This window comes from Excalfactoria chinensis, chromosome 6, assembly GCF_039878825.1.
Source record: "Excalfactoria chinensis isolate bCotChi1 chromosome 6, bCotChi1.hap2, whole genome shotgun sequence".
Classification (NCBI taxonomy): domain Eukaryota; kingdom Metazoa; phylum Chordata; class Aves; order Galliformes; family Phasianidae; genus Excalfactoria; species Excalfactoria chinensis.
Window position 1 is genome coordinate 12,360,663 of NC_092830.1, and position 25,156 is coordinate 12,385,818.

General features: G+C 39.0%; 2 protein-coding genes across 5 annotated transcripts in view; both read left to right on the forward strand.

Annotated features, from left to right (window-relative positions):
* CABCOCO1 (ciliary associated calcium binding coiled-coil 1) overlaps positions 1 to 16,904 on the forward strand; it is a 52,458-nt gene extending 35,554 nt beyond the window's left edge. Inside the window, exons 6-8 of the mRNA XM_072340601.1 lie at positions 12,520 to 12,636; positions 13,027 to 13,168; positions 15,269 to 16,904. Of these exons, the coding sequence (XP_072196702.1) occupies positions 12,520 to 12,636; positions 13,027 to 13,149 (240 nt within the window). The 3' untranslated portion in view covers positions 13,150 to 13,168; positions 15,269 to 16,904. The remainder of the gene's footprint in view (positions 1 to 12,519; positions 12,637 to 13,026; positions 13,169 to 15,268) is intronic.
* An 8,152-nt stretch (positions 16,905 to 25,056) lies between these two features.
* The window catches only part of ARID5B (AT-rich interaction domain 5B), a 136,281-nt gene continuing 136,181 nt past the window's right edge, over positions 25,057 to 25,156 (forward strand). For 2 of the 4 annotated variants that reach the window (XM_072340396.1, XM_072340400.1), the window contains exon 1: positions 25,057 to 25,132. The gene's annotated coding sequence lies outside the window, so the exon portion shown is untranslated. The remainder of the gene's footprint in view (positions 25,133 to 25,156) is intronic. The other 2 variants (XM_072340397.1, XM_072340398.1) reach the window with 2 other exon arrangements.

The following is a 25,156-nucleotide window of genomic DNA, read 5'->3' on the forward strand; positions in this document are numbered from 1 at the left end:
TTTAGAACCTATCATGCACCCAGAGAAGTCATTTAATGAAAGGTAATCATGCCGTGTTGGAGAGTTATCTCAAAAGATTTCTCCAGCTAAGGGAATTTAGGTTTAGTCTGTATGTGGATGGGGAAAAAAAAATAAGAAAAAATCAATAGTATGATCTTGTTGTTTTTTATTTCATTTTGCTCTACTGATGGTTCTTCATTAGAATGCAGTTTTCACTCTAGGTGGCTGTGCATAAAATACATCCAGTCAGTAGACTGCTAGCTGAGTTGTTGTTGTCAAAAAGGATGGTAATCGATGGAAGGGAGGTTGGTATAATGACTGTGGTAGAATTAGTCTTTTAATAACTACTTGTTCAAGTCCTCTGTCTGTCAGATGAGAGCTGTCACAGCACTGTCTTATGCCTCAGTTTCACCTTTATTTAAACAATCACATGGATTCCAAAATCTGTCTCCCAAGGACGATTTCAATGGCACTTTTCTGAAAAGCAGATCTGCCTATCCTTTGTTGCCTGTTGCTACTCAGTCTGTTTTGCAAGTCGAGGGTGATATCTGAAACTGCATGAGAAAGTTAATGTAGTATTTTGCCTGTCTTGCTATCCAGGAGCCAAGGTAATGCTTTAATATGCTGTAGTTTAGTTCTTCTTAAAGATGTTGTCTTGGCATTTTTATCTCATTCCTTGTTATTTACTTATGGAGCTCTGGATGTCAATTTCATCCTTGCTCTCATGAACTTTTTACTTTTCTCTCTTTCACATTTTCAAAATTTGCTCAGTAAGTCTTCTGGGCTGCTGAGGAGCATAAGAAGTACTTGTTAGTTTGCTGGGAGAACACAGAAATCAAAAGGTTTGGTGCCTTTCCTGTTCTAGATGATTTCCAATGTGACACAGCCTTAGAGCCCAGTTCTACTGGTGGGATTCCAGCAAAGCTTCTTCTGTCCTCCACGGAAGTAGACTCCAACCCGTTTTTGAATTTCCTGTGAAGTGCAGTTGCCCACTAGGTGGAGACATAATATGTCGTACATCAGTGGATATGCAGATGGTAATCAAATCCACCAGCTGCTGCCTGCTCTTCCTGGGCACCTTGCCAATTCACTGGCAGTATGTTGACTGGGAAGCAGACAGTGACACACTTTGATCGAAAAGCTTGTATGGTGATTTCTTTTTGTTGTAATATTATTGTTTAAAAAAAAAATAATGATAAAAGAGATCAAGATGTGTATCTTGATCAAAGGGTATTGCTGTCTGCTTCCCCATCAGCAGCTTCTAATTTATAGAAATCAGATTGTGTGGAAAGCAATCAGCAAAGGTTTGAGGTCTTTCTTCTTCTCGCTGCCAGGAGATGCTGACAAGTGAGAAAATTAAAATCAGCGGAGGTGGGGAGAGAACTGGTAAAACACGGGTTGAAATATAATTATTTTAAATCAACAATTTTAATAATTTTAAGGCTTAAAAAATCCACTTGAAGTGTTTCAATTGGCTGTTGGCTGTCACTTGTGTTACAAGAACCCTGTGGAGTCTTTAAATGGATGTTGCTTTGAGACTAATTTACAGTTTAGACAAATATTTCTGCAAAACTAGTTGTTATCAAATAAAAAGAACCTGTCTGTGGTTTTGGGGCCAAGTTTTTTAAAAGTATCTACTATCAGCTTTATTTCTTCCACATGGAGCTGTGCATCCAGCAAGATTTATTAGGGTGTATGAATGATTTAATGAATACCTGCAAAGAACACTTAGACCAGTCAGTGCTTTATATGGAAACAGAGTGTGCAGAATCAGAGGACTTACACTGAAATTTGTCTATTATGTTGGGCAAGTAGGGCGTTGGGGTTTTGTTGTTGTTGGTTTTGTTTCTTTTCTTAAAGTCCTGTTAATGATTCCTGCTTGAAAGGCCATTTTGTTGTGATTATGTTTTCTGTGCTTTTTTTTTTTTTCTTTCTTTCTTTCCCCATAGCCCTTCCGAACTTCCAAACAACAATTAGCAATTACAGACATATAAGTATGTATACACGCAAAGATGGATTGTGTCAGCTGTTGAAAGTATTATGGTGCATAAGTAAATATTTCTGGCCAACATAAAATCACTAACCAGGGAGCAATGGTGAGAGCTGCATTACATTCTCCCAAATGTAAAAATAAAAATAATCATATAGCAGGAGGAGATAGGATACATGACATTTTGCCAAGATGGAACAAGTGATTACCAGAGGGAAGCAGTCCGACATAGATAAAGAAGTGAACAGGGACCATGTCCAGAAGCCTTCAAGAGTGCTATCTTTGTTGTGATCTTTGGGTTATGAATTCTTTTGGAAAAGGTAGTTAAAATCTTGGTTAGGTAAGAACAGGCACTGTTGGAGGCCATGCTGGACTTTCAGCTGCTTTATGGCAGATGGGGCCAAAAAGAAATTAGAAACTGGAATAATGAATGTTCGGCATTGGATTCTGCTCCCAGAGTGGTAACAGTGGATCCATTTGGCCACTCTGCCTCTGCCCTGTGCATTGAATAAGTTTCTGCACATTAAGTGCTTCTCTCTTACACAGGACCAGTTTAGTTCCATGTCTCTATATACCCCCTTGTCTCTACTGCCAGCCGGGTTTTGCCAGCTTTTAGTGATTTTTCCATCCTCTTCAACTTTTGTGCTTGGCAGTCCAGGCACATGGTGTTCTGATGTTCCTTCTGAGGTTAGACCAACAGAGGGCTCCTCCAGAGTGGGCAGTGTCAACTGTCTGGATAGAGCTGTATGTTCTTAGGAGAAGGTGCTGCTGTTTGGCATTGGTTGCCTTTGAGTACTTACAGTGCTGCTGTGATACTTAGGAAAGCTGACAGGGAAAAGGTGTGGCTAGGATGAATAAATAAATAAATCCCTTTGACATCATTGCATCATTTCCTTTTCCACATTAAAATATGACGATCACAGATGTATCATCCTTGACTCAGGCCCGGTGTGTTTAGACTTTGCGATCACAGTTTTTGCACCTATTCTTGCAGAACAGTGTAAATACAGGGGAGGAGGGAAAAACACACAGAGTGTAGCAGAACCCAGTACCCTTCATATTCATGTATGGGCCCACTTGGAAATTCTTGCAGTTTTTCCAGTACCATGATAATGCTAACAAGAAAGAAAATTCAAGCTCATTTACAATGTTAAACTGGTGTAATTAAGGATATTACTAAAGCAAAGTGTAATTGGTGTAAATGAACCTTCTTTCCCCTTATATAACTGTAGGGAGCACTCTTACTTAGGTGAACCTTAAACTTTTCAGAGTGTTTGACATATAACTGATACAGAAATGTTGGTATTTGGTAGTTGGAATGATATGAATGTTAGGTAGTGTGTAAGTATGCCAGTAACAAATTCTTTGACTTGTATTTGCTTAGAAATCCATGTAGGTCAACAAATAGTGCTGAAAAACATTTAAATGTCACATTCTCTGTAAGTGACTCAAGAATTTCAGTTCAGTGTTAATTCAAAGTTCTAAATGTTTCCATGCAATCCTGGCTTGTGTTAAAGTTCTGTATGCTTGTGGAAATCCCCCTTGAGCAAATCTCAGATTTATACTGGGCTTGTTACCTTTGTTTGCGGTAATTTTCTAGAAGATGAAGTAAAATCAGAGTTTATAAGGAATAAGGAGCTATGTGAGTGGTGTACATTTTGTTCTTTGGAGAGAAATTATTTTGCTTAAACAAATGTTGAAATGTCTACATTTGATTATATGATTTGCTATGAGCTTCCTAACAAGTCAAAGCAGAATGAGATTTATATGCTTTCTCACTAGAAACTATTTCATGCCCCAACAGAAATGACTCCTTTTCTCAGAAACCTTCCAAGTCAAAGTGGGAGGAGATAGATTGTAAGGAGATGCTACCTACTCAAAAACAACCTCACATTATCCAAGGTGTGGTTGGCTTTGGCAGCTAACCAAGGGGAAACGTAATAGTTTTCATATCACCCACCAAGCCAAGCTATGCTGAAATGAAAGCTCTGTTTAACTCTTGTGTTGACTGGACTAACCCTGCCCATATTCAAAGCTGCGTTTTCAGTTAATATGAATGACAGTATTATGTATAAGATAGAGTTAAAACTAACCCCAACTTTCAAGCTGAGATCCAGTATGAACAGAGTTATGAGAATGTACTGTTTACAATGGAGTATGAAATTTAAGTATGGTATAAGGAAGTAATGATATGTTTTGGCTATAAGACTATGGCTAGAATACTTCAGATTCAAGTTATGTAGAAATGCAGTTGTAACACTGATAGCTTTGATGTGTTTTTGTGTGTGTACTGATGAAATATGCTGGTGTTACAATAGGCTACTTTCACACAGAGGTAACCGAAAGCTGCCTAACCCTGAAATTCAAAAGAAAAATTGGCTTACTTCTGCACTCCCAAATTGGAAAACGTATGTTAATAACTTAATTTGGATGATAAAAACATGAAAAATAAGTCCTTAAAATACTGTCTAGTCAATTTTCTGATAAAGTAAATTTGTTTTCCCATTTGTGATTAAAATGACCTACAGTAAGATTTTTTTTTAACTAGGTGTTAATTAAAAATATGGAAATGGATTTGAAAAACATTGCAGTTCACAGTGGAAGAATTACCATAACTGATTTGTTCTCACAGTCCTGCCTGTTTTGAGATGTTTTTAAGATGTCTAAGTTACCAGTTCTTTTTCTGCATGATTGTTTCCAAAGCAAAATGTGATTCCAATAAAAACAGTAATTGAATTTACAGTCCACAGGACAAATTGTTGTTTTAACAGAAACTTGCACATTCAGGCGAAGACTTCATGGTTTAGATCTGATAATAAACAAAACAACCTCTCCATTTGATGTGACTGTTTGTCCTAAAAAGTTTTCTAATGTAGCATATTTTTTAAAAAAATCTATATTCTAGTTTTTAAATTATATAAGCAATTTTTTTTTACTGTTAGCTTGGAATCAATATTGTTTAGGTAACATTTTTTTAATGCAACCTTTTAGATGATAGAGCAGCTTTTTCTGTATGATCAGCTCAGAGTCAGTCAATACAGAGGAGCCTATTCACAGCAGCGTGCCTGGTGTCTGGGAGGAGGTTAGGGAGAGCTGACTTTGTCCTTTGGTGTGAGGGTGCAGAGCATGGGGCACTCGTGGGAGAGGCTTGTCCCAAACACGTCCTCTATGGAGCCAGTGCTGTTTGCAGAGGAATGGTTAGGAAGAGAGGGCTGTACAGAACAGCAGTGGATAAAGGCAGGAGGTCGGATCTCTGTCCAACTTGAGGCAATGACTACACTTTGCTGTATCAATAGCAGAAAAATATTCTGCTGCTGCCAGGCATTCTCAGCAGGAGCTCCCAATCACTTCTGAACCCTTTTTGTTGCTTTTAACGTTTTTTGAAGTTCCAATGGGAGGTGTGTCAGAGAGACGCAGTCATGCTCGAGGCTGGCATATCTACATCAGTGTTGTGGGGCATTCTTAGGGCTGACCAAAAGCACAGTGGAACTGTAAGAGTTGGTGAGATTGTGCTGCATGTAGGAAATAACAACCAGAAAAAAACAGACCAGGATTTGGCCAACAGCTGCCTGACTTTTGCCACAGGCACTTAGGGCTGAAGCTGCAGTGCTGTTGGTTCCTGCTGAGTTCCTACAGCACTCCATTCAGTAGGAAAGTGGACACTGACACACTGCCCAGCTCTGGGCCAACGGTGGTGCCTTAGTGAGGAGGAGCCCAGTTTTGCTGTATTGCCAGTGGGAGATGTAACAGGCTCCCCTTGCTGCAGTTCAAGGCAGGTGTATTAAGCAATTATTAGGCTTTTAATCTATCTTAGTGTCTCTGACTTTCCTTCAGGAGATGCAGTCTTCTCAGTGCTGATGAAGGGGGTTGATAAAGAACCTAGAGAGGGTGTAAGGTATACCATTTCTCTAAACGTTTAATTCCTCTAACCCACTTTGTTGCCAAAGGCACATACTCTGTCACAAATAGGCTTTCTTTGATTATGAGACTGCAGCAAGTCTTTATAAAATGCATGAAACCTCCTCCCAGAAGGAGATATACAGTCATGGTATCAAAATGCACCTGGCCAAATGTGCTTTCACATTTTTATTACATTTTCAGTATTCAAGTCAGATCTTTCCTGATTAAATGATTTGGAAAAAGGGATGCGTGACAAGGAAATGTGAATCTCTGGCCTAATAAGTGGTGTGCCACCATACACCCTCTGTATGCTAGTTGTACATTGCGTTCAAAAGAATGTACTTTTACCATTTTCTCAAGTGTTCACGTGTGAACAGTTACAAAGCTGACAAACAAAAAAAAACCAAAACCCAACAAGAACTTCGCCCCCACATTTATTTTTCTAGTATTTGTATTGCGGTTACTGCGGAAAATGCTCTTGATATGCATACATATATATATTATTATTATTATCATTATTATCATTATCATTATTATTATTATTATTATTATTTTATTAAGGCTTTAGGTCTCCCCTGAATAAAGCAGTACAGCCACAATGGAAATGGAAGCTGGCTGCAATTTCCTTGTTGAGTGCTCTTGAAGTGGAAAGGTGGGTCTGGCACTGTTGAAGAGTCCTGGTGTACTTTCAGGGACTAAAGAAAATCCTTCATACTTTCTCAAAATCTGTATGTGCTGCTTTCAAAGGCTTTTTTAACCTCAGGCACTTAAAATGGTGAGCAAGATTCCCAAAAATCAGGGGACTTGCTTAAAAATAATTGTTTGGTTCCTTTTGCTTACAGTCTAGTTTGTGAGCTTTCAAGATTTATGTTTTTCATCTTTCCTCTGCAACCGTAAAAGCTAGACACGAACTTTATTTTTAAATGAAAGTTGAGATTCTCTTGTAATCCCTTGACTCTAGGAGATTTGGCAACGTTAAATGCAATCTGAATTTAGAGTGACCATTCCAAGGTGAATCATTTAGTGATGTGCCCTTAGTGCGAAAGCCAAGTGGGGATTTAAGGTTTTTTTGTCTCTTATTTTGTCTTTCTAAATAATCTGCAAATTGGCAGTAATAATTGGAAGCTTAGTGAAAGCAGAAGTGTATGACTCCAGCTCAGTAACATCAGGATTTTTGTGTGTTTGTTTTTCTTTTTCTGGGACGTGAGGATATTCTTACAGAATGTAGTTATTAAGGGCATTCTGCATTAAGGTGTCTCTAGAGAGAGGGGGGCTTTGGTTGTTGTTGTAGAAGCACCCTTTTCTACTCAGTCAAGCATTACAGTTGGTAGCAGATCTTGGAGCAGCAAGAATATCCTGGTTGTTGCCCTCATACAGTTACTGAAAACAGTAAGAGGATATGTAAAAGCTTCGACTCTGAGGAAAAATATTTATAACTATGACAGTGTGCTTCCTTACAATTATTTATGGGCAAAATGTAGAAAAGGAGGAACACAAGCTATAAATAATATTCCGTATGTAAACATAATGGCAGCAGCAAATTCTTTTTATTTAAAAATTAATATTGATGTTCATTAATATAAATTACCACATTTCAGATGGCTCTGATGTCCTTGAGGCCAGATGTCACCGACTGATTTACAGCTTCCTGGGGGGAGGCGTAGATCCTGTTTTGTCAATGTAGGCACCGAATTGCTTCACATAGCTATTTTGAACTAGATTAATTGCTGATGTATTGTCAGCAAAGTTGACTCACATCTCAGTTCAGAAATATGGAAAACTGTCTTTAAAATGTATTAACTTGAACTATGAAATACAGGAAAAAGTGCATAAAGAATACCTTTGACTTGCTGAACTTTTGTTTCACTTAAGGAGCAGTGGTTAGAAAACTCCTGCCTAGGAACATGCACGCGGACTTTCCATGTACATCATTGGCAACTGAGGAACATTCTTCACAGGCCAAGTTTAGTCCCTCCTTAATCTTAACGCAGCTTTAAACATTAATACAAATGTGTGCAGTGAAGGCATTCAGAAGCCAGTTCTGCCACCTTAGTCACACTGCATGGATCATGTATCTGGATTAAGTTACTGCATGCCTCATAACATCCCTCAGTCCTTTGCATCTTGTACATAGTATTGTTACAAAACAGGACAGAAAATGTATTTGAAGAGCTGTCAGCAGCCTCCCAGAAACCTTGCCAGTAAGAACACTGTTGGGCGATGCCTTAGGTGGCTGATAGACTGGATTCAGTGTGTTTGCATATGTTGGAAGGCTGAAGAGGGGAAAAAACTTGGTTTGAATAAGGATACAGCAGTGCTTCTCTGACCATTAGTTATTTGTTCAAATTTAACCACATGAAATACAGGCACCTAACAAACCATATCTTGTAAATGCCTTTTATTCCAGCAAGTGAAATTCAGAAGATTGGTGGGTAAGCAGCTGGGCATGCTTAGCATGAATGGCAAAGTAATGTCAACTCTATATTAAATATTTTGTTTCATACCAAATATCACATATGAGAAATCTGTGCAGGTCTCCGAAAGCGTGAGGCCCTGTGACATCCAGTCAGAAACTACCCAGATGATATGAATATGGAGAATAACATACAAACACATTTATAAATGCATCTGTCATCCAAAGAAAATCAAATCCATATCCCACCTAAGGACTCTGAAAGGCTTTAGAAATGGTCCGTGCTGAACTTGGAATATTTTTTCCAATCCTTATAAATAATTATTTTCTTATGTTCGGTAAGATTAGCTACAGAGAATTTGTGTTAAGTCTCTGTGGACAGGGGTATGGAATTTCAGATTATACCGAGCTGAAAAGGTGGTTTAAAAATGTCTCTGTGATACAAAAGCCTTGTATCAAAGAAGCAAATATGCCACCACCCCCATCTCTTTTCTCATTTAAGAAATAAATAAGCATACACTGTAAATTCTAATTTTCAGCAAGTATGTTAGCAAATCCATACTGACCTTGACCTCAGCTTTGCTAATTTTCAAACTCTGACATTTATTCCCTGAGTAGATTGGTTCCCTTCGTGCCACATGCATAAATACTGCAAACCTTTCCAATGTCTTGAATTAGAGTGTAAGTAAATAGCTGGTTTTAATCTACATAATATTTTGAGAGCAGATGTTCTGTGCTATGACTATTAAGATATACCCGGCAGCCATTTGTATAATACTGAAACCTCTTACATATATTATTAAAAGTAATGCTATCAGCCAGGGCTTGTTTTATGCCACAGAAACTTAAGTAATAAAATACAGCGTGGATAAAATCTGCAATAATAGTAACTTAAGCAAAATTAATTCAAGTAACAGATAACATCTGGGGGAAAATGTAATGGTATATTGGTAAGTTATGCAAAGCTAATTTTATAATAACTACCACATCTGTGGAACTCATTTATTAGAATGCTTTACCAATCTTCTTTCCTGCCATTACCCTGTTTTAGAAATGTTCCTATATGCAATTTTACTCGTTGCTCTGCCTACATTTGTAACAAGGTAATTTGCTAGCTCTCAGCAAAGAGAAAAGTCTGCAGGCTCATGTACTGCACAGCACAACACTTGGCTACTTTGGCCTTTATAGTGCAAACTTTTCCTAGAAAGAATTCTGGGAAAGTATGGCGGCATGTGGGTGTAAGTGCAGAGCCATGTTTGAAATCAGGCTGCAGCCCTCAGGTGGGACTGAGTGGGAAAGTAAGGGTAGCACTGAGAGATGCTTCCTACATGAACCTCTCTGAGGCCGGAGCAGCCTCTAGCCTGTGCTAGTTGGCCTGGTTTGAGGGGCCTTCTGGCACCCAGGAGTTAGGTACTGTGTACCTGATACTGCATTTAACTCCTGCTCCTCTGATCCCTTTCAGAGCGTCCCTTTCTCTGCAGCTGCCACTGATGTGTCCCCTCCATTTGTGCGCTGCTTCACCGTCTCTTTCTGCCTGAGTTCTCTTGGACCCGCTGGACTGCAGTGTGCCTGACAATATTGCCAATTAATCTGAAGGCGTTATCATCTTGCCAAACTGTTTCTCACAATTCAATAGTTATATTGATTCAAAGGGACACTCTGAGTAATACATCTTTGTCACAGTGAATAATGCTCAGATAATGACAAATCTTCAGGAATTATAAAAATGGAGTATGAATTTTTTAATGTAGGTCAGTGGAAGTAATTTGCCACAGATTTACCTAGACTTCAAAAATTAGCAACATTTTTTTTTAAAGGCTGGCTTTAACTGTGTAAAACTTAGTGTGTCTCCTTCCTGGTTTTTAAATGGATTTGACTACAGCGCCATTGGTGCTATTAAACACGAGGTTTTGTTCAAAGGAAATACAAAGACTTAATTGTATTTTTTAGAGGAAAGTATTGCATCAGAAGGATTCATTTAAATACGTTGGTTGGCTTCAGGCTCTCACCGCAATTCATTTGTTCAGATTTTCCCCTGGACTTGTTAAGGACACAATGTATAGGAGGAACAATGCGGAATGGCATTTTTAGGTCACTATATTTTGGCTGTAAAATGTAGTACTGCTCATAAACTTATTACTAAACAGAATATTTCATATTCTGCATTGCAGTTTCAGAGACTTCTGAAAAACTTTTGGCTGAATATTGCGACTATTATGGCTCATTAAAGAGCCTAGTTCTGCTGTAATTTAGTTATTTCTTAATGATCCAAGAGTTATTATTAGACACGGAACAGATGAGTAAAGAATGGCTCTCTTTAAAGGGATGCACTGAAGTAAGAATATTGTTCTAAAACTGTATCTCTGAAAATCCTGCCCATACTACAAGAATGTATTTGAATAGCTAGGAATTGGTTTTAAAAACCTCACCTACTTCTTCTTTTCTTTTTTGTTTTCTTTTTTTGAGACTAAAGTGAATAAATTGAAAATGATTGGATCTAAATAGAGAAAATAGCAGAGGCGAACAGTTAGCTAAATGACCAAAAGAGGTAGTTATAAGGAAGCAGAAACTACTTGTGAATTCTCATCCAATTTAGCAAATATTTTTGTGTGAGAAAATACAGGGTGAGAAATCAGAGAATACTGCAATGCTTGCTAAACCAAAAGAGCTCTGCTTTTAAAAAGCATTGGAATTTGAAAACAAAGCTTCTGGTTCAGTCTAGAAAGAACAGCATTCAATTCAGCAAAGGGTTTTTCCATTTTGATGAGAAAACCTAAACTTTGTATTTCCTCTGTCAGTATTTAGACTCTAGCAGAGTGCTGTAAAATTTTGGGTCACAGGTGTTGCTGGAAAGGATTGTTGGTCTCCATAATATCTTGTCTTTTTCATCACTTAAGTTCTTCCTTCCTTTTGGGTTCTTAGAAACCTGGGATAGCTGTGCCTTTTTGGAGCTAGCTGATACATGGCAGGGAATCTTGAAGATAATGGCAGTGTCCCAACATCACCTCTAAAATGCTTTTAGGACTATGAAATAAGTATTTAAGGCAATAAATTAATCTGATGAGGTCGTCACTGTTTCTTTTCTTTTCTATTCTTTTTTTTTTTTTTTAATTTTATTTTACCATAGAAATTACAGAATCTTTCATATTTTTAGCATGTGTAACCATAGCAGGTAACTGTAAACGAGCCAAACATCAATCTAGCTGTGATTTCTGAGGTATGAGGAAATTTAATTTATGGGAGCTGCAATTACCCTGATGTGAATTAATGCAGCTGACTTGCACCATGCAAGCAAAATCCTGTTTTGTAATAGCTGACTCAGAACTGGAACATCTGCCTGGTATTCTCAGTGGGCACTTCCCTTTGCAGAGGCCCAAAGCGTACCATTAGTATACTATTTCTTAGTCATTGAAAACTGCCTTCTGTCAACCTGATTGACATGTCACACATTAACAACAACAACAACCCCCCCCCCCCAAAAAAAAAAAAAACACAAAAAAAAACAAACCACCAAAAAACCAGAAACACAAAACCTCAGCCCTTTAGAGGACTCGAGGCAGCATTCTGCATCACTTGAGAGCCTGAATGAGGATGAAGGACAAGTACTGTATCCAGGTACTCCAGGAGAGAAAATGCCCTTTCCTTATCTAAGCATTCCTGGAGCTGCAGTTCACACACCAGCGGAATACCAGTGAGGTTTTCCCGTGAGCACAGGAAAGAGAAATGGGAGCAAGTTGATCTAGCAACAAAAATTGGACCGTCAGTGATTCTTAAATTATAGTCACATATTAAAATATTTGATGCAGTGTCACTACAACTTTATGCAGCACGCTCTTGTCACTGAATGTCTGGAGGGTTTTTTCTGAAGGTCAGAGGGTCTTTGATTCCAAAAAGCAAAAAGATCCCTGCTCAGAAGTGAAATTTGCATTGTGAAGACTGCAAATTACCAAAGCACTGTGTTTTCTAAATGTAATTATCCATATGAGTAAGAAGCTGTAGTGTTATGAAATTATGAAAATCATATGTTCTTTCCAAGTGTTATAAACAGGTTCTCTTGAGATGCAGCTAGAAATTAAAGTTGATCTATAATCATTTTTTGTATGCTTTCCAGTTCTTAGCACCTGGAGAGTAACACACACGCAAAAAAAGATATTATTTTTGCAATTTGCCAAGCAATAACTAAACTTGTTTATTTATTTTTTATATATTCTGGCAGTATATGGTTGAACTTGCCCCACCTGCAGTTACCTCCTTCCCTGCTCCACCTGAGGAAGGTGTATCTTCAGATTTCTATGCATCACTCTTAGCATTACCAACAGATATGGAACCTAAGGTACGGAGTTTTGTTCCCTTTTTTCTTTTTTCCCCCAGCTATTATTCTGTGAATCTCCTACCATGCTTCTTCCCTTTGGTGCCCAGTACTATTTTCTCCAGAATGCATTCACTTCTAAAATAAGTGCTTGAATGAAATTGCTTTTTATTACATTAACAAGTCAGCAGAGGAGCACGTTTATTTGAGTCAGCACCTCTGGGCTCTCACCCTATGCAGCTTCATAACCTCAGCATCTGCCTGGCCTGGGCAGTGAAATAGTGATGCTGGCTGTCAGTAAAGTTCTCAAAAGCAGGTTTTGTATATTGTTGCATGTCTTTGAGCTGACACTGGTCCTGTAGAAAATGGGAGGATGTTCTAACTCATGTATTTCTTATGGTTGGTTATTGCTAGGGATCTGAACCAGAAGGTCACCTCGGAGAGCCCAGCCCAGAGGCAGAGTCCTTCGGGGCAGGTGCTGTGTCTGGTTTCGCTTGTGAAGATCAGGAGCCCACCGTCCTTCCAAATCCCAAATGAAATTATTGGCAACCTTGAGGTACTATTGCTAAAAAAGCTTTTTGCTAATTCTATGGTAATTAGCTAGCTCAGCTTTAATGAATATAAACTGTATTCATGCTAAAGCTGGCAAAAAGCACATCCATATGCCATAAGAATGTGAATTAGCCTCTATAAATAGCTCCTAGTTTAGTCAGCTTACATGTGATAAGATAAAAAATATTCAGTAATATAACAACATATATATTCAGCATCACCATGTGTTAAGAAACATGGGCCAAATCCTGCTCTGGGAGATGTCAATGATAAAATTCCTTTTCCAGAGTTCAGGATCAGCTGCTGAGATGGAGCATATGCAATATGTACTTAATATGTAAGTGGTTAGATGCATCTGTGTTACACATCCAGCAATCTGTATAAAAATAACACACTCCTGCCATTCTAGACCTCAGTTGGTTGGTGCGTGAGTGTTGAAGAACTGTCTTAATGGAATGGGTCAGGTTCCAGTATGTGGTTTGCAGACTCTGAGGAGTCTGTGACTTACTTTTTTAGGTTCATGAAAGGCAAGTAAGCTATTGTCAGTGGGTTTAAATTGTGGTAGGGTAACCTGCTTTTCTTATGGAGGCCTGTAAATTGAAACTTCTGGAAAGCCAGCAGAGTAGACCATTGTTATTTTGTAAACTGCTCCCTCCAGCATATGAAATTACTGAAAGTAAACCAACTAGAATGTGGCAGACCATGGAAATGTTATACGTGTTTATTTCAGCTACCAAGTGACATTAAAGATTTTAAACTTCATATGTTGTTACAGTTTTAGATAGAGCACAATGAACACTGTAGGCTGGGCAGAAATGTATTAAAAATATAATATTATCTGGAAATAGTGCTTACATGGATTTATATGGATTATATATGAACCGGGAATATCAGTAAGAACAATGATACCGTCATTAGATCTACCTGCTTGATTTCACATTCACCTTCAGTGTGTCTATAAATGACAGGGAACCTAGCTAATGTTGTATTATTCTTGTCCTAAGAACAAACAAAACGTGTGATTTTCACCTGACCTAGATTTCATTAACATCTCTGCTAAGAGCTTTTCTTCTTTACAAAACCTGCGGAAATTAGATAAATGCATTAAAAAGTAATAGCAGAGATTTCCAGGACATGCAAGTCAAAACATTCCTAGCGTGGCAAGTTACTGCAAGCTTTTCTGGGACAAATCCATTTACTATATCAAAATCATATGAAACACACTGGGAATGTATCTCTAGACTCAGGATCAGATTCTCTGGAGCCTTTGAAGGACCTCTGAGCCATTTCCAGTTGTGTCAACAACTTCCACAATTCTTGGAAGGACTATCTCATTTCACTCCCATTTCTCTTGTCTCTTTGCAGTGATGTATGCTGATACTGAAAAATACTCATAAATTCCCCATAAAACTCCGATACTTGTGGTCTTTTTTCTAGTGATCCCACATTTCTAAATGCTATCAAATCAAGGACGGCTACACTTTGTCACTTTAACCCTAAAATGTCTTAGAACCTTTCTACCTTCCCCCACAGATATAGCATTGCAAATTAAGCACTCAGGATCTACAGCAGTCTGGACTTCCAGAATATGATACACATTCATAATTGTGTTTGTAATTAAGAAAAACAAGCAACAGCACCGGAATGTGTTTTTTATTGTTCATTTTCAGTAATGCTTTCTAATTCTAGCAGTTTCAATAAAATGTATTACACTAGAGAACAAACATCTGCAGCAAAGGAAAACAGTGGAAACAACCAAATCCCAAAGCAATTTTTCTGATTTGGTGTTTATTGGTAAAGGCTGTCTGAGAATACAGGCAAATTAGGCTATCTCTCAAGACATGGGTGTATGAGAAAAGGCTGTCCCAGATCGCTTCCTGTGCATGGCACACATACCATACTTTGGGGTGGCACATAGTAATGTATGATAAAGTGTTATCACGTAAGTACAGGCTGAAACACTGTTATGTCTGTAGAACACGAGGGTGGGTAGGATAATGTCTGCCTTACTGCACCGCACTGTTTCAAAACCACAGAGACAATGTGCAGCCAAAGATAGCTCCAGCATAATCACTTTTTTTTTTTCTTCTGATTTTCTTTACAGGCAGACTTAAGAGAAAGGCAGCAAATGCAAGAGGCTTAAACTTTGAGGACAGAAAAATTAAAAGATCTTAACTAGCCAATTGAGAAAGGTGATGTTTTTTTCGGAAACGGAGGTTTGGTGAGTGATGCGCCAAACATCATCACTTTGGTGCACAGGAAAATGCTTCACTTAACTGTTATCTAGAAATAGTTTGTTTCAGTTCCTCAAATTTACTCTGTTCTGCCAGTGTTGTTGTTTAGCTTAGACTTAAGTGGGAGGCTGTAAACAGAAGGACATATGATTCAAGCATGTTGAATTTCAGTTTATTTCTGAAGGGAAGTCTTAATTTAAAAGAAAAAAAATATATATTTCACTGGTTCCATTTTCTTTCTTTCTTCCAGTTGTGAAATATTTAACAGTTTCTGCTTTTTCAGGATACTTTGCTAGAAGGAGAATACACACAGAGAAAACATTATTTGAGGTATTGCAGATACAAAAAGGAGAGAATTTAATTGACATGTAACTAAACACTTTCCACTATAGTTATTCATCAGCAGTATTTTTCATTTCATTTTAAATTACTTCCTAAGCTTTCAAACTCATTTAGTATTTCATTATTTTTTGTTACTTGCACCAAAGTAAAGTTGCATAAAAGAGGAGCTGGCACTTTTACATTTGTCCCACAAAGACTGCCTTTTGATTTTCTTGGAATGTTTTCTGGAATGCATGTAACCTTTCATCTGAGAATGCATTTCCCACCCCTCCGTATGCTAACATGCTTCCATACCTTCTCAGACACAGAAATGCTTTAAACACAAGAGCAGTCTCACTGTAGCGTAAATGATATAAGTAGAACTGCTTTAATGTCTATGTTTCAAAATCATAGACTCTATAAAAATGTTATGTTACAAAACCCCGTGCCCCAGAAAGCATGCTGAATGCAAATCATGCTTTCACATGGGAAGGCTGGCCCACGTGTCTAATGGAATATTTGAGAAATAGAATGTTACATTATTTACAATTTTATTTTTGTTTCTCATTAAATCAAACCTTAGGTTTTGTTCCACTTCATGCCCAGTTTTAGGGTGATAATGAAAAAGGCTTGCAAGCCTGATCCATCCCAGGCAAAAAAACAAACCACCCCTCAAATAGCGTACCTGGAGGCCTTGTTTGCTGCTGCCTGCCCTGCACAGCCAGGAGGGGGCATTGCCTACACGTTGTTCGCCAGAAGGAGCTCCAGCGCTCAGGGCAGTACCCGCTGGCTGCATTTGGGTGCCAATAGCCTGGAAATAGTTTGTAGAGGACATGTCAGATGTGGGCGCTGAGCTCTTGTAAAGCAATCGTTTGAAATGTTCAGCGGGCAGAATATTGTGCTTGGTCTCATACGTTGAGGAAAATCCTTCTATTGCTGTGTGATCAGAAGCGGGCTTGGTAACAATGAGCTTCAAGTTTTCTTCATTTTCCTATCCGCCACTGGCCAGCACGTTAATACAGGCTTCCTTCCAGCTACAAAAGCTCACTTCCCCCTGGAACACTGAAGTAATTCATGAGGAATTACTGATTTACCCTATAAAAATCTTTATAAATATCTAAAATTCGTTATTATGTTCTATGTTCCTTTATTGCTCTGCAATATATGTATATATGTAATTTTCTGAAATCAAGATGTCCTTTCTTTTGCTATGTAAGTTAATTTCCCGGGACATTATGCTCATATCACAGGTTTCCCTGGTTTTGAATTCAAAGGTAAGAACAGAGTTCCTGGAAAGTGCCATCTGTATGGAAAGGGAATTAATTATTTTTGTAAGTTTTTGCTGAAAATGTTGTTGGCAATTTAGCACTTCAGTCAAATTTGCAGACTGCAAAATTCTTTCTATATGGTGAAGCATAAAGGGACTAACGATGATCGTGTTAAGATCAACACTAAAGAAAGGCTCTTGCCGGCATCTCTTCCTCCCTCTCCCAGATTTTGTAGAACTGGGAAATTTTGAAGTGCTTTGAAGATGAGCATTTGTATATAAACATCAAGTATTACTGCAATGATTTGTTAGCATTCACTCTTAGTACATATGCATAACAGCTGACGTACTGCAGAAATCCAAAGTGGAGTTCAAATCCCACAAACTGTATTTGTAACTCTCTTCCTGCTGAGCTAATGATATTTGTAGTGCTCTTCCTGCTGAAATAGTGCTACCAATACAAACAGCCCCAGGGCTTTTTTGGGGAATAGGAGGAGGGATGGTTGGAAGACGAAGGTAAAGGTGGGGACATGATTAGAGGGTGGACATAACAGCTCTCTCAGCAGTCAGAGTACGTGCTGTGACACGGCATATGAACATCGGTTTGAAGAATCCTTTCCTATCTTCAGAATGTTAATATGAAATGCAAAACGTCATGCTTTGGATAGATGGGTAGGAACAAAATGTTCAGATGCAATATGGTGCATTAAGTACAGTCTCCACTCTGTATTCCTGGCTTTTCCATTGGTTTAAATCAGACTTGCTGTTTTTAAAGTCTCCCGTGTCATGTTGAGTTACTGCTATAGTCGTCTCTAAAAATAAGTATACTGTCATTTCTGGGACCTACCAAAAATTGAGGCTTTGGCATAATAATCTGCAATTTTTGTTGCACTGTTGATGTGACAGCATTCTTTACAATATATATATACCTAACGCAGTTCTTAACTGGTTCCCACCCTGCAAAGCCTTTAAATTAAATCAGGCAGACTTTGTAGAAAAGGTGTGTTACACTTTACCATATCTGCCAAATTAGTGGGAAAGTGGGTAGAAGAAACACTATAGTTTTTTCCTACGTGAGGTATAATATTGATGATTTTTAGCATCTGCATGGTAAAATTGTGGTCTCTGCAAGGATCTTGTAATGAGATAGTGAACAACCAGTAATTATCTTTTAGTAAAAGATAAGCTGTTCCAGCAGTACTTCCCTGCTTTACACTGGCAGAGGATGGAAGTTTTGAAAAGATGGAAAGCCATTATTCAAAGAAGAGGCTGGTGTGAAAAGAGATGTGAAAGGAGGCTAAAAGAGAAAACGTGTTTTTTTCACCTGTTCCACGGTATTTTGCCACAACTCAGCTCTCCAGCTTTTCTTCTCTTTCTCTGCACCAATACCTAATTTGAATTTTAAAATTACCACATTGTTTTCCTTCCTAAAATTGTAACTGACATTCCTAGAAAATTTGCTTTCCCAGAAAAGCATTGTGCGTAGGCTGTAAATTCAGCTTTTCACAAGTGAGAAAAAGACATTTTCTTCAATAACCTGCACTGCCAACATGACCACAAAATGTGTGCAGAGTCAGCATTTGTCCATTTAGATCAGACTTTTAAGCACATGATTCAGTTAACCACCAAAATGCATTTATGCAGGTGTGGGCATTGTACTTATTTGAAAGGATTTATTCAGTGAGTAGTGTATTATTTTCATTGAGGGATTTGGTTTTCAATTCAAACTGCGTAACACAAAACTTCTTTGTATTATACACTAACATTGTGTGGCTTTTTTGGCTTTTGTTTTGTTTTGTTGTGTTTTTCTTTTTTTTCCTCGTTGTTTGTTGGCTTTGTTTTGTTTCATTTCCCTCAGTGATATATTCTAACCTTTCTCAGTTCCTATTTCTGCCTCTTAATCCTATAAGGTACTTGGACCCTCCCAATGAGGAATTCATAGAATCACAGAATGGCTTGGGTTGGAAGGGTCCTTAAAAGCTTATTTAGATCCAACCCACTGCCATGGGTTGGTTTCTACCCAGGCTGCCCAGAGCCCCATCCAGCCTGACCTTAACAGCTCCAGTGATGGGGCATCCATAGCTTCTCTGGGCAACCTGTGCCAGTGCCATTCCTGTGGTATCACTCTCATTCTGTTGAAATTTGCACAAGCCATTGCGAAAGAGTGTGATGTCTGATGCTACTTCTACTGTATGGAGCCTCCATAGTGTAGGTTTCATCCCAGACTGTCATCCAGAAAGTTCAGAAGTGTGTAGAAGGAGCTGCTCAAAAGAAAGGATGTGAATGCGGACTGTACCTTCTCCTCCTCTGATAGCTGCTGTTTATGGCAGTGTGGATATGACAGGTAAGTATCAGCATGGCTTACATGTGTACTAAGACTCATAAAGAAATCACAGCTAATGCGTGTAGGTGTAATGGTGTTTGAAGGGGGTGTTTATACTCTCATTAGCACTAATCAGTGTGATGTGCTATCTGAAAGATACTGCACGTAACTGGGCAATTCACCCTCTCCCCTCATTTTAGGATGGTATTATAGCTGCCCCTGCCACAATGTGGTACCACATCATTCTCTGGCCTGCTGGTGTAGGGAGGGGTTGTGCTGAAGGTGAGATCACCTCCACCTCTCTGCCACAGTTTCCAAGGAAGTGACAGCAATGACAAAACACTCAGGCAGCAGTGCTTGCCACAAGCAACTCAGAACTGTATGTAACATTTCAACCCACTTTGTCATGGCGCTTCAAGTGTGCAGAGCAAGCTTCAATCCCCAGCAGTTAGGGATTCAGATTACATGTTCACGACGAGAGAAAAAAAAAAGAAAGAAAAAGAAAGAATCAAAGGATAGTTGCAGTGACTCATATAATTGGGAGTCCCATTCAAATGCAGAGCATTAAGCAGAAATTGGAATTAGTAATACTGCAGAAGGAACAGAATATAAAATATTTGCAGGGTGAAAACAGCTTGGCTTTTTACACAGTACAATTAGCGTTAGCCTGCTGCTTTAAAGCCTGCACTGTCACTGACACAGCAGACAGCATTAAGTATGAGCTTTCTGGTTGCACAGAGTTCTGCACTTGTAGTGTTGGCTAGATGTGCTGGTGCAAAAAGGGCAGGGTCAGTTGCTGTAAGTGCCCTGGCAAGGTGGGATGGGGGAGAGTAGAGAGACCTGTGTTCTGGAAGAACATAGAGGCTACGGGGGAAGCCGTATGGACCATTGTCCATTGAAGTCATTCTCCTTAAATGAGTTTAGTACTTCTCTGCTCATGGAAAAGAAAAGGCTATTGGAGTTGTGTCGATGGGGGACGTTGGTGCAGATGATGATCCAGGGTGAGAAGTGCTTTGAAGGATCCTCTGGATAAGCCAGTACCTGCAGTGACTGCAAAGAAGGCCTCGAGATTTTGTGCCCTCCACTGAGGTTAGTCTGTGAAAAAAACAAATTTGTAATTGAACTCTATTCTGTCCCTTTCTGAACAAGTATCATACAACTTTTTCTTAAAATTTGAGCTTTCAAACTCCAGCCAAAGCAATTTTCACGTCTAAACAGTCTGTTTTTATGATTGCACTCATCATAGTTTAAGAATTGTCATGTTTGGAGAGAGCGGGATCCGAATCTCACAGGCTCCTTATTTTGTCATTGTTTAGGAAAGATGCTTAGGGAAGGCTATGGGAATGGGGCATCCTCAGAGTGAGGGACCCTGTCATTGCCTTCTATTGATCAGTGCTTCAGGAACTTGTGGAGCCAAAGCATGCATCCAGTACAAAATGTGGTTTGAATCAAGTGACATTTTCTCCACTCATCTGCCTAGTCTTTTTGTGAACCCAGTAGTACTCCTGGCCGCCATACTATTCCATAGCAGCAGGTTCCATAATTTAATGTTTGTATTGAGTAACATGAGCCTTACTGGACTCAGGATGCTTGAGATTACTTGTCCCAAAGGCTGTCCAGCTCCTCAGTCTTATCTGTCACTTGTCTGTGTGCAGGTGGTGAGGGAAGTGAGCCACAAAGTTGCTGATGCTTCATGTACCCAAGGAGCAGCCAAGATCCAGGTAAGAGTAAGTGTGCATCGCTCTCTGCTAGGCTGAGCCTAAATTTCTGCCATTGGCCCTGGTACTTTTTACATATCTTCATGTGCCATACCTAACCCAGATTATAATCTTCCTGAGCAGAGATGCATCATTCAATCTTTATCTGTGTGTGAATAGACACACGTGGCCCTACCTGAACAGAGAAATACAGAGAGAGGAAAAACCACTGTGTTTGGTCTGTCAGGCAGTCCCGGGATATGTTGCTACCCTAATCATCAAAGTCGCAAGTTCCCTCGGAGCATATAAGTCATGAATTACCATGCAGCTCCAAGGGGAAAATTTTGCCCTTTGATTGTTTTCCAAAAAAATGTTCTCAATTTCTTTTCTGCCAAATTCACATTACAGATCATACTAGCAAATTTTCCCAAGCCTTATTGACCTCCTCCCTCCTTCACAGTAGTAAAAGAAATTTCACTCATCACTGAGAGATATTGAAGATTGCTAAATTTTGCTGATTTAGGGACTGAGTGCATGAAACAAGCAGACAAAAATGTAGATATTGCCTTGCAGAATGCTCCTAGCTCTGTTGGTAAGAGAAGTAGAGCTTGTGATGTTTCTGCTGTTTCACAGTAGGTTAGTAGCTAAGGTGTTATTAAATAGGAGGTCTGGGACATTGCCTTATCTCAAGGCCAGAGCTGTCCCTACTGCACTGGGATTTGAGGAGGTCTTTTTGATGTTGTTTTTTTCCCCTCTTCCCTTCTATCAGTAAATCTGTGCTTAGTTTTACCAAATCAACACGAAAGTGATGCTTACTGTGCTGCGTTGAGCTGTGTCTTTTATTTTGATTGGAGCTGAGTTCTTGGTGTTCACTGCTCCTAAATCATTTGTAAGCAGCTGAGCATGTCTGCCAAGTCTTTCGTCTGAGTAAGGATTTGGGGTTTGTTTCCTGAATGAGCAAGGTAATGCAAAGCAAGCTGTACCATACTTCCTTACATCACATTCACAGTCATGTGTAATTGCCATGTGACAATTTTGACACTAGCACAATTTTTCACTTTCTGTTTAAAAGCAGGGCTCAGTTTTTGTGTTATTTTTTGCTTTGAGATCATTCCACCTTTTTTTCTTTTTTTCTTTCTTTCTTTTTTTTTCTTTTTTTCTTATTTGAGACGTCACATTTCAATTTAACAAATTGCCAGTTCAGGCAGCTCCAGTGCCCCAGAAGTCATTTGCAGTGATGTACTGTAAAAGCAGGACTTGGTGACATTTCTTGACTACATTTCAAAGATCTACCTTTGGAATACAGGACTGCAGACAAGACTTTAGTTCTGCAGAGTGATACTCATTTGCCATCAAATATTCCTGCTTTTTTTTTTTCTACTACCCCAATTTTTTGTGAGTGCTGATACAGGGGCTGATATTCTGTGGAGGTAGTTGAATTAATTATCCAATTGAATTCAGTTGCTGTCAGTACCAATATTGCTGTGAAATGATTGTGTAGAGGGCAATATGAAGATATGTCTTTGTCGCATGTAACACCTTTTGGATAATGTCTCTCAAACATAAAGAATGGGACTAATTTTTCAAAACCTTAATCTCCAGGCTTAACTTCTTACTCTGGCAGAATGCTTCTTGATCTCAATGGGCATATTTACCTTGGCATGACTCAAGTGTAACAGGGGCATGCTTGGGCTTGGACATCAGCAGCATGCTGTGGGCTGGGTGCTGGGAGGCATAGCCCAGTGCCCAGGAACCACAGAACCGGACTGAGCCTTTGCTCATCTCCACTGCATTGCTGCCTGCACCCTCACTGTTTGGGACAGGCACGGGTGCTTCCACATGGCGGTGAACTCTCACATCCACAGGGGGATTTCTCTGTGTAAATACAGCACTTTGAGCATGAGGCCATCGGTCTCAAAGCAGGAATGTGGATCTGTTTGCGAATCCTTGTGCTGTGCTCCTATCGGGTTAAACGTGTATGTGTTTTACATTATTGAGAAACATTGTGATTTAGATGGATGCACATTACTCCTCAGCTCTCTGTCAACAATCAAAAATAAGCTTTTGAATTTATTAGTTCGTTGTCTTACACCTATCTTAAATCATTATCATATAATAAGAACTCTCTATGGTGCACTGTCAATAAAACCTAATATTGAGAAGATTACTGATCAGCTAGTGCAAATGGAGAGCGCTGTAAATGATTTAGAGAATACGTGTCAAACGTTAAAGCTATCTAATACCTCCTAAAGTAGGTTGATACTCATAAATCTAAGATAAACGACCTGTAAAACCACTTAAGAAGAAATAATACGCATTTAATCAGGCTCCCAAAGAAAAGGCTAGGTAGAAGAGAAATTCATAACTCAGTTCTAATTCAGTACGTTGTTGATAGGAAATGCAAACCCACATTTGATAAGTAATTTTGGTTACCTAAAACTATAATTGTAATAGTACTAAATTATGATCTCATTGAAGAAAAAGAAAAGACCAAAGGGCATCTCTTTTATGGTTTAGTGAGCTCTCATTTTTCCAGATTCAGCACTGTGTCTATCAGATGGAGATAAAGGAGGTATTCATTAGAATTACCGTTTTGCTGGATCACAGACGGGGTGGTGTGCTGGATTGGTTTCTCTTGGTTTGGCTGTTCCTGCTCACGGGTAGCAGAATGGAGAGGCTCGTTTAACACTTGTTCCTGGGAGGAGCAAGGTTTTTATTAGGGACAGGCTGCTTAAAATGATCATGGAACAAACTCCATGTTGTTGCGTAGCTGAACTGTAACATATATAAACTTGGTCTAGTGATTTCAGTGTATTTTCTGCACTTGAATCCTGAAAAAAATTCTTTCCCTTTCTACTTTTTTTTTTTTCCTTCAGATCCCTGTGAAAGGTGAATTAGTGTAGGTACTGGAAGAATTAGGTCATGATTTTCATTTCCAAAGTCCCGATACTTCAGTTCTCAGGCAGAAAAACTTCCATTTCGTTCAGTAGGTTTTTAAGTCCACTTGTTAATTCTTGTTCATCTTCTTGGCTATATGACTGCTCAGAGCTCAACATCACTGCCAGCATTTATTAGACTTTGACGCAGAGTTTTTCTTGAAGCAATTGCAATAGTATATTTAGCCATGGAGAAATCTTTTCAAAGAGAAGTGTGCTGTGACTCATGTGACTCTGCTGTTGCTCTGTTGACCCGAGCAGACTTACTCATCGTTTACATAGTGGCAGACAAGATTAGATCCTGGCTCGATGCCTTATTTTCTCTGATCCAATAAATGTGCAACTTGAAAAAATGCCTTTTACTCCAATTCTCTCTCTCTCTTTTTTTTTTCTTTTCTTTTCTTTTTTTTTTTTTTCCCCCACTTTTTTTCCTTATTTTTGGATAAAACAGATATGAAACTTCTCTTTCCTTATGAAAAATGACACGCATACTACTTGGATTGAAATTAGTGAATGAAATGCTAATGTGTCTGATCCATTTATAACTCATACTGCAAAAATATCCAGGGGATAATGTGGTTGTAGCCAAACTGTGTTACTACCTGCTTTATTCTTGGTTGCTCTCTCAGAGGAGTAAACATACTTGGAGCCATTGCTATGCGGTGGCTGTAGTCACGTCATGTCGTACAGTGGTGTTTGAAATGGTTGTTTTTGTAATAGGAATGCAACCTTGGTAGTAAATTTCTGTTAGCTGTGAATTTTTGAGATATTGAAGCCTGTCTGAAAGAAAGCTTGTTGATTTACTTTCTTCTTTCCCTTCAGCTGGTATAAAGCTACAGTCATTTCACTAAAATACCAGCTAAACTGAGCATACGTTCAAGAAAGAACATTTCAGAAATCTGTCAGTCTTGAGAACGTTTCCCTTCCATTTCCTGAGAAAACCAGGGAATAATTGGTTTTGCTACTCTGAGGCAGGGCAGCTGTTGTGTGTATAAGTCGTGTGTGAGCTGTGTGTGCCGTGTTAGTTATTAGCTGAAAAAAAAATCAGAGGGAGCACCTGGACTGACTGTACCTGGTGTTTGGTTGTTACAGGATCACGGTGTCCGGCTGTCAGCTGAGAGCAGGGAGCATTCACACATGAACAAGTCTTCCTTGGAGAACTGTAAGCTGGAGCCTTCATCAGATAAACGGTTTGTGAAGGGGGCAGTTGCTTG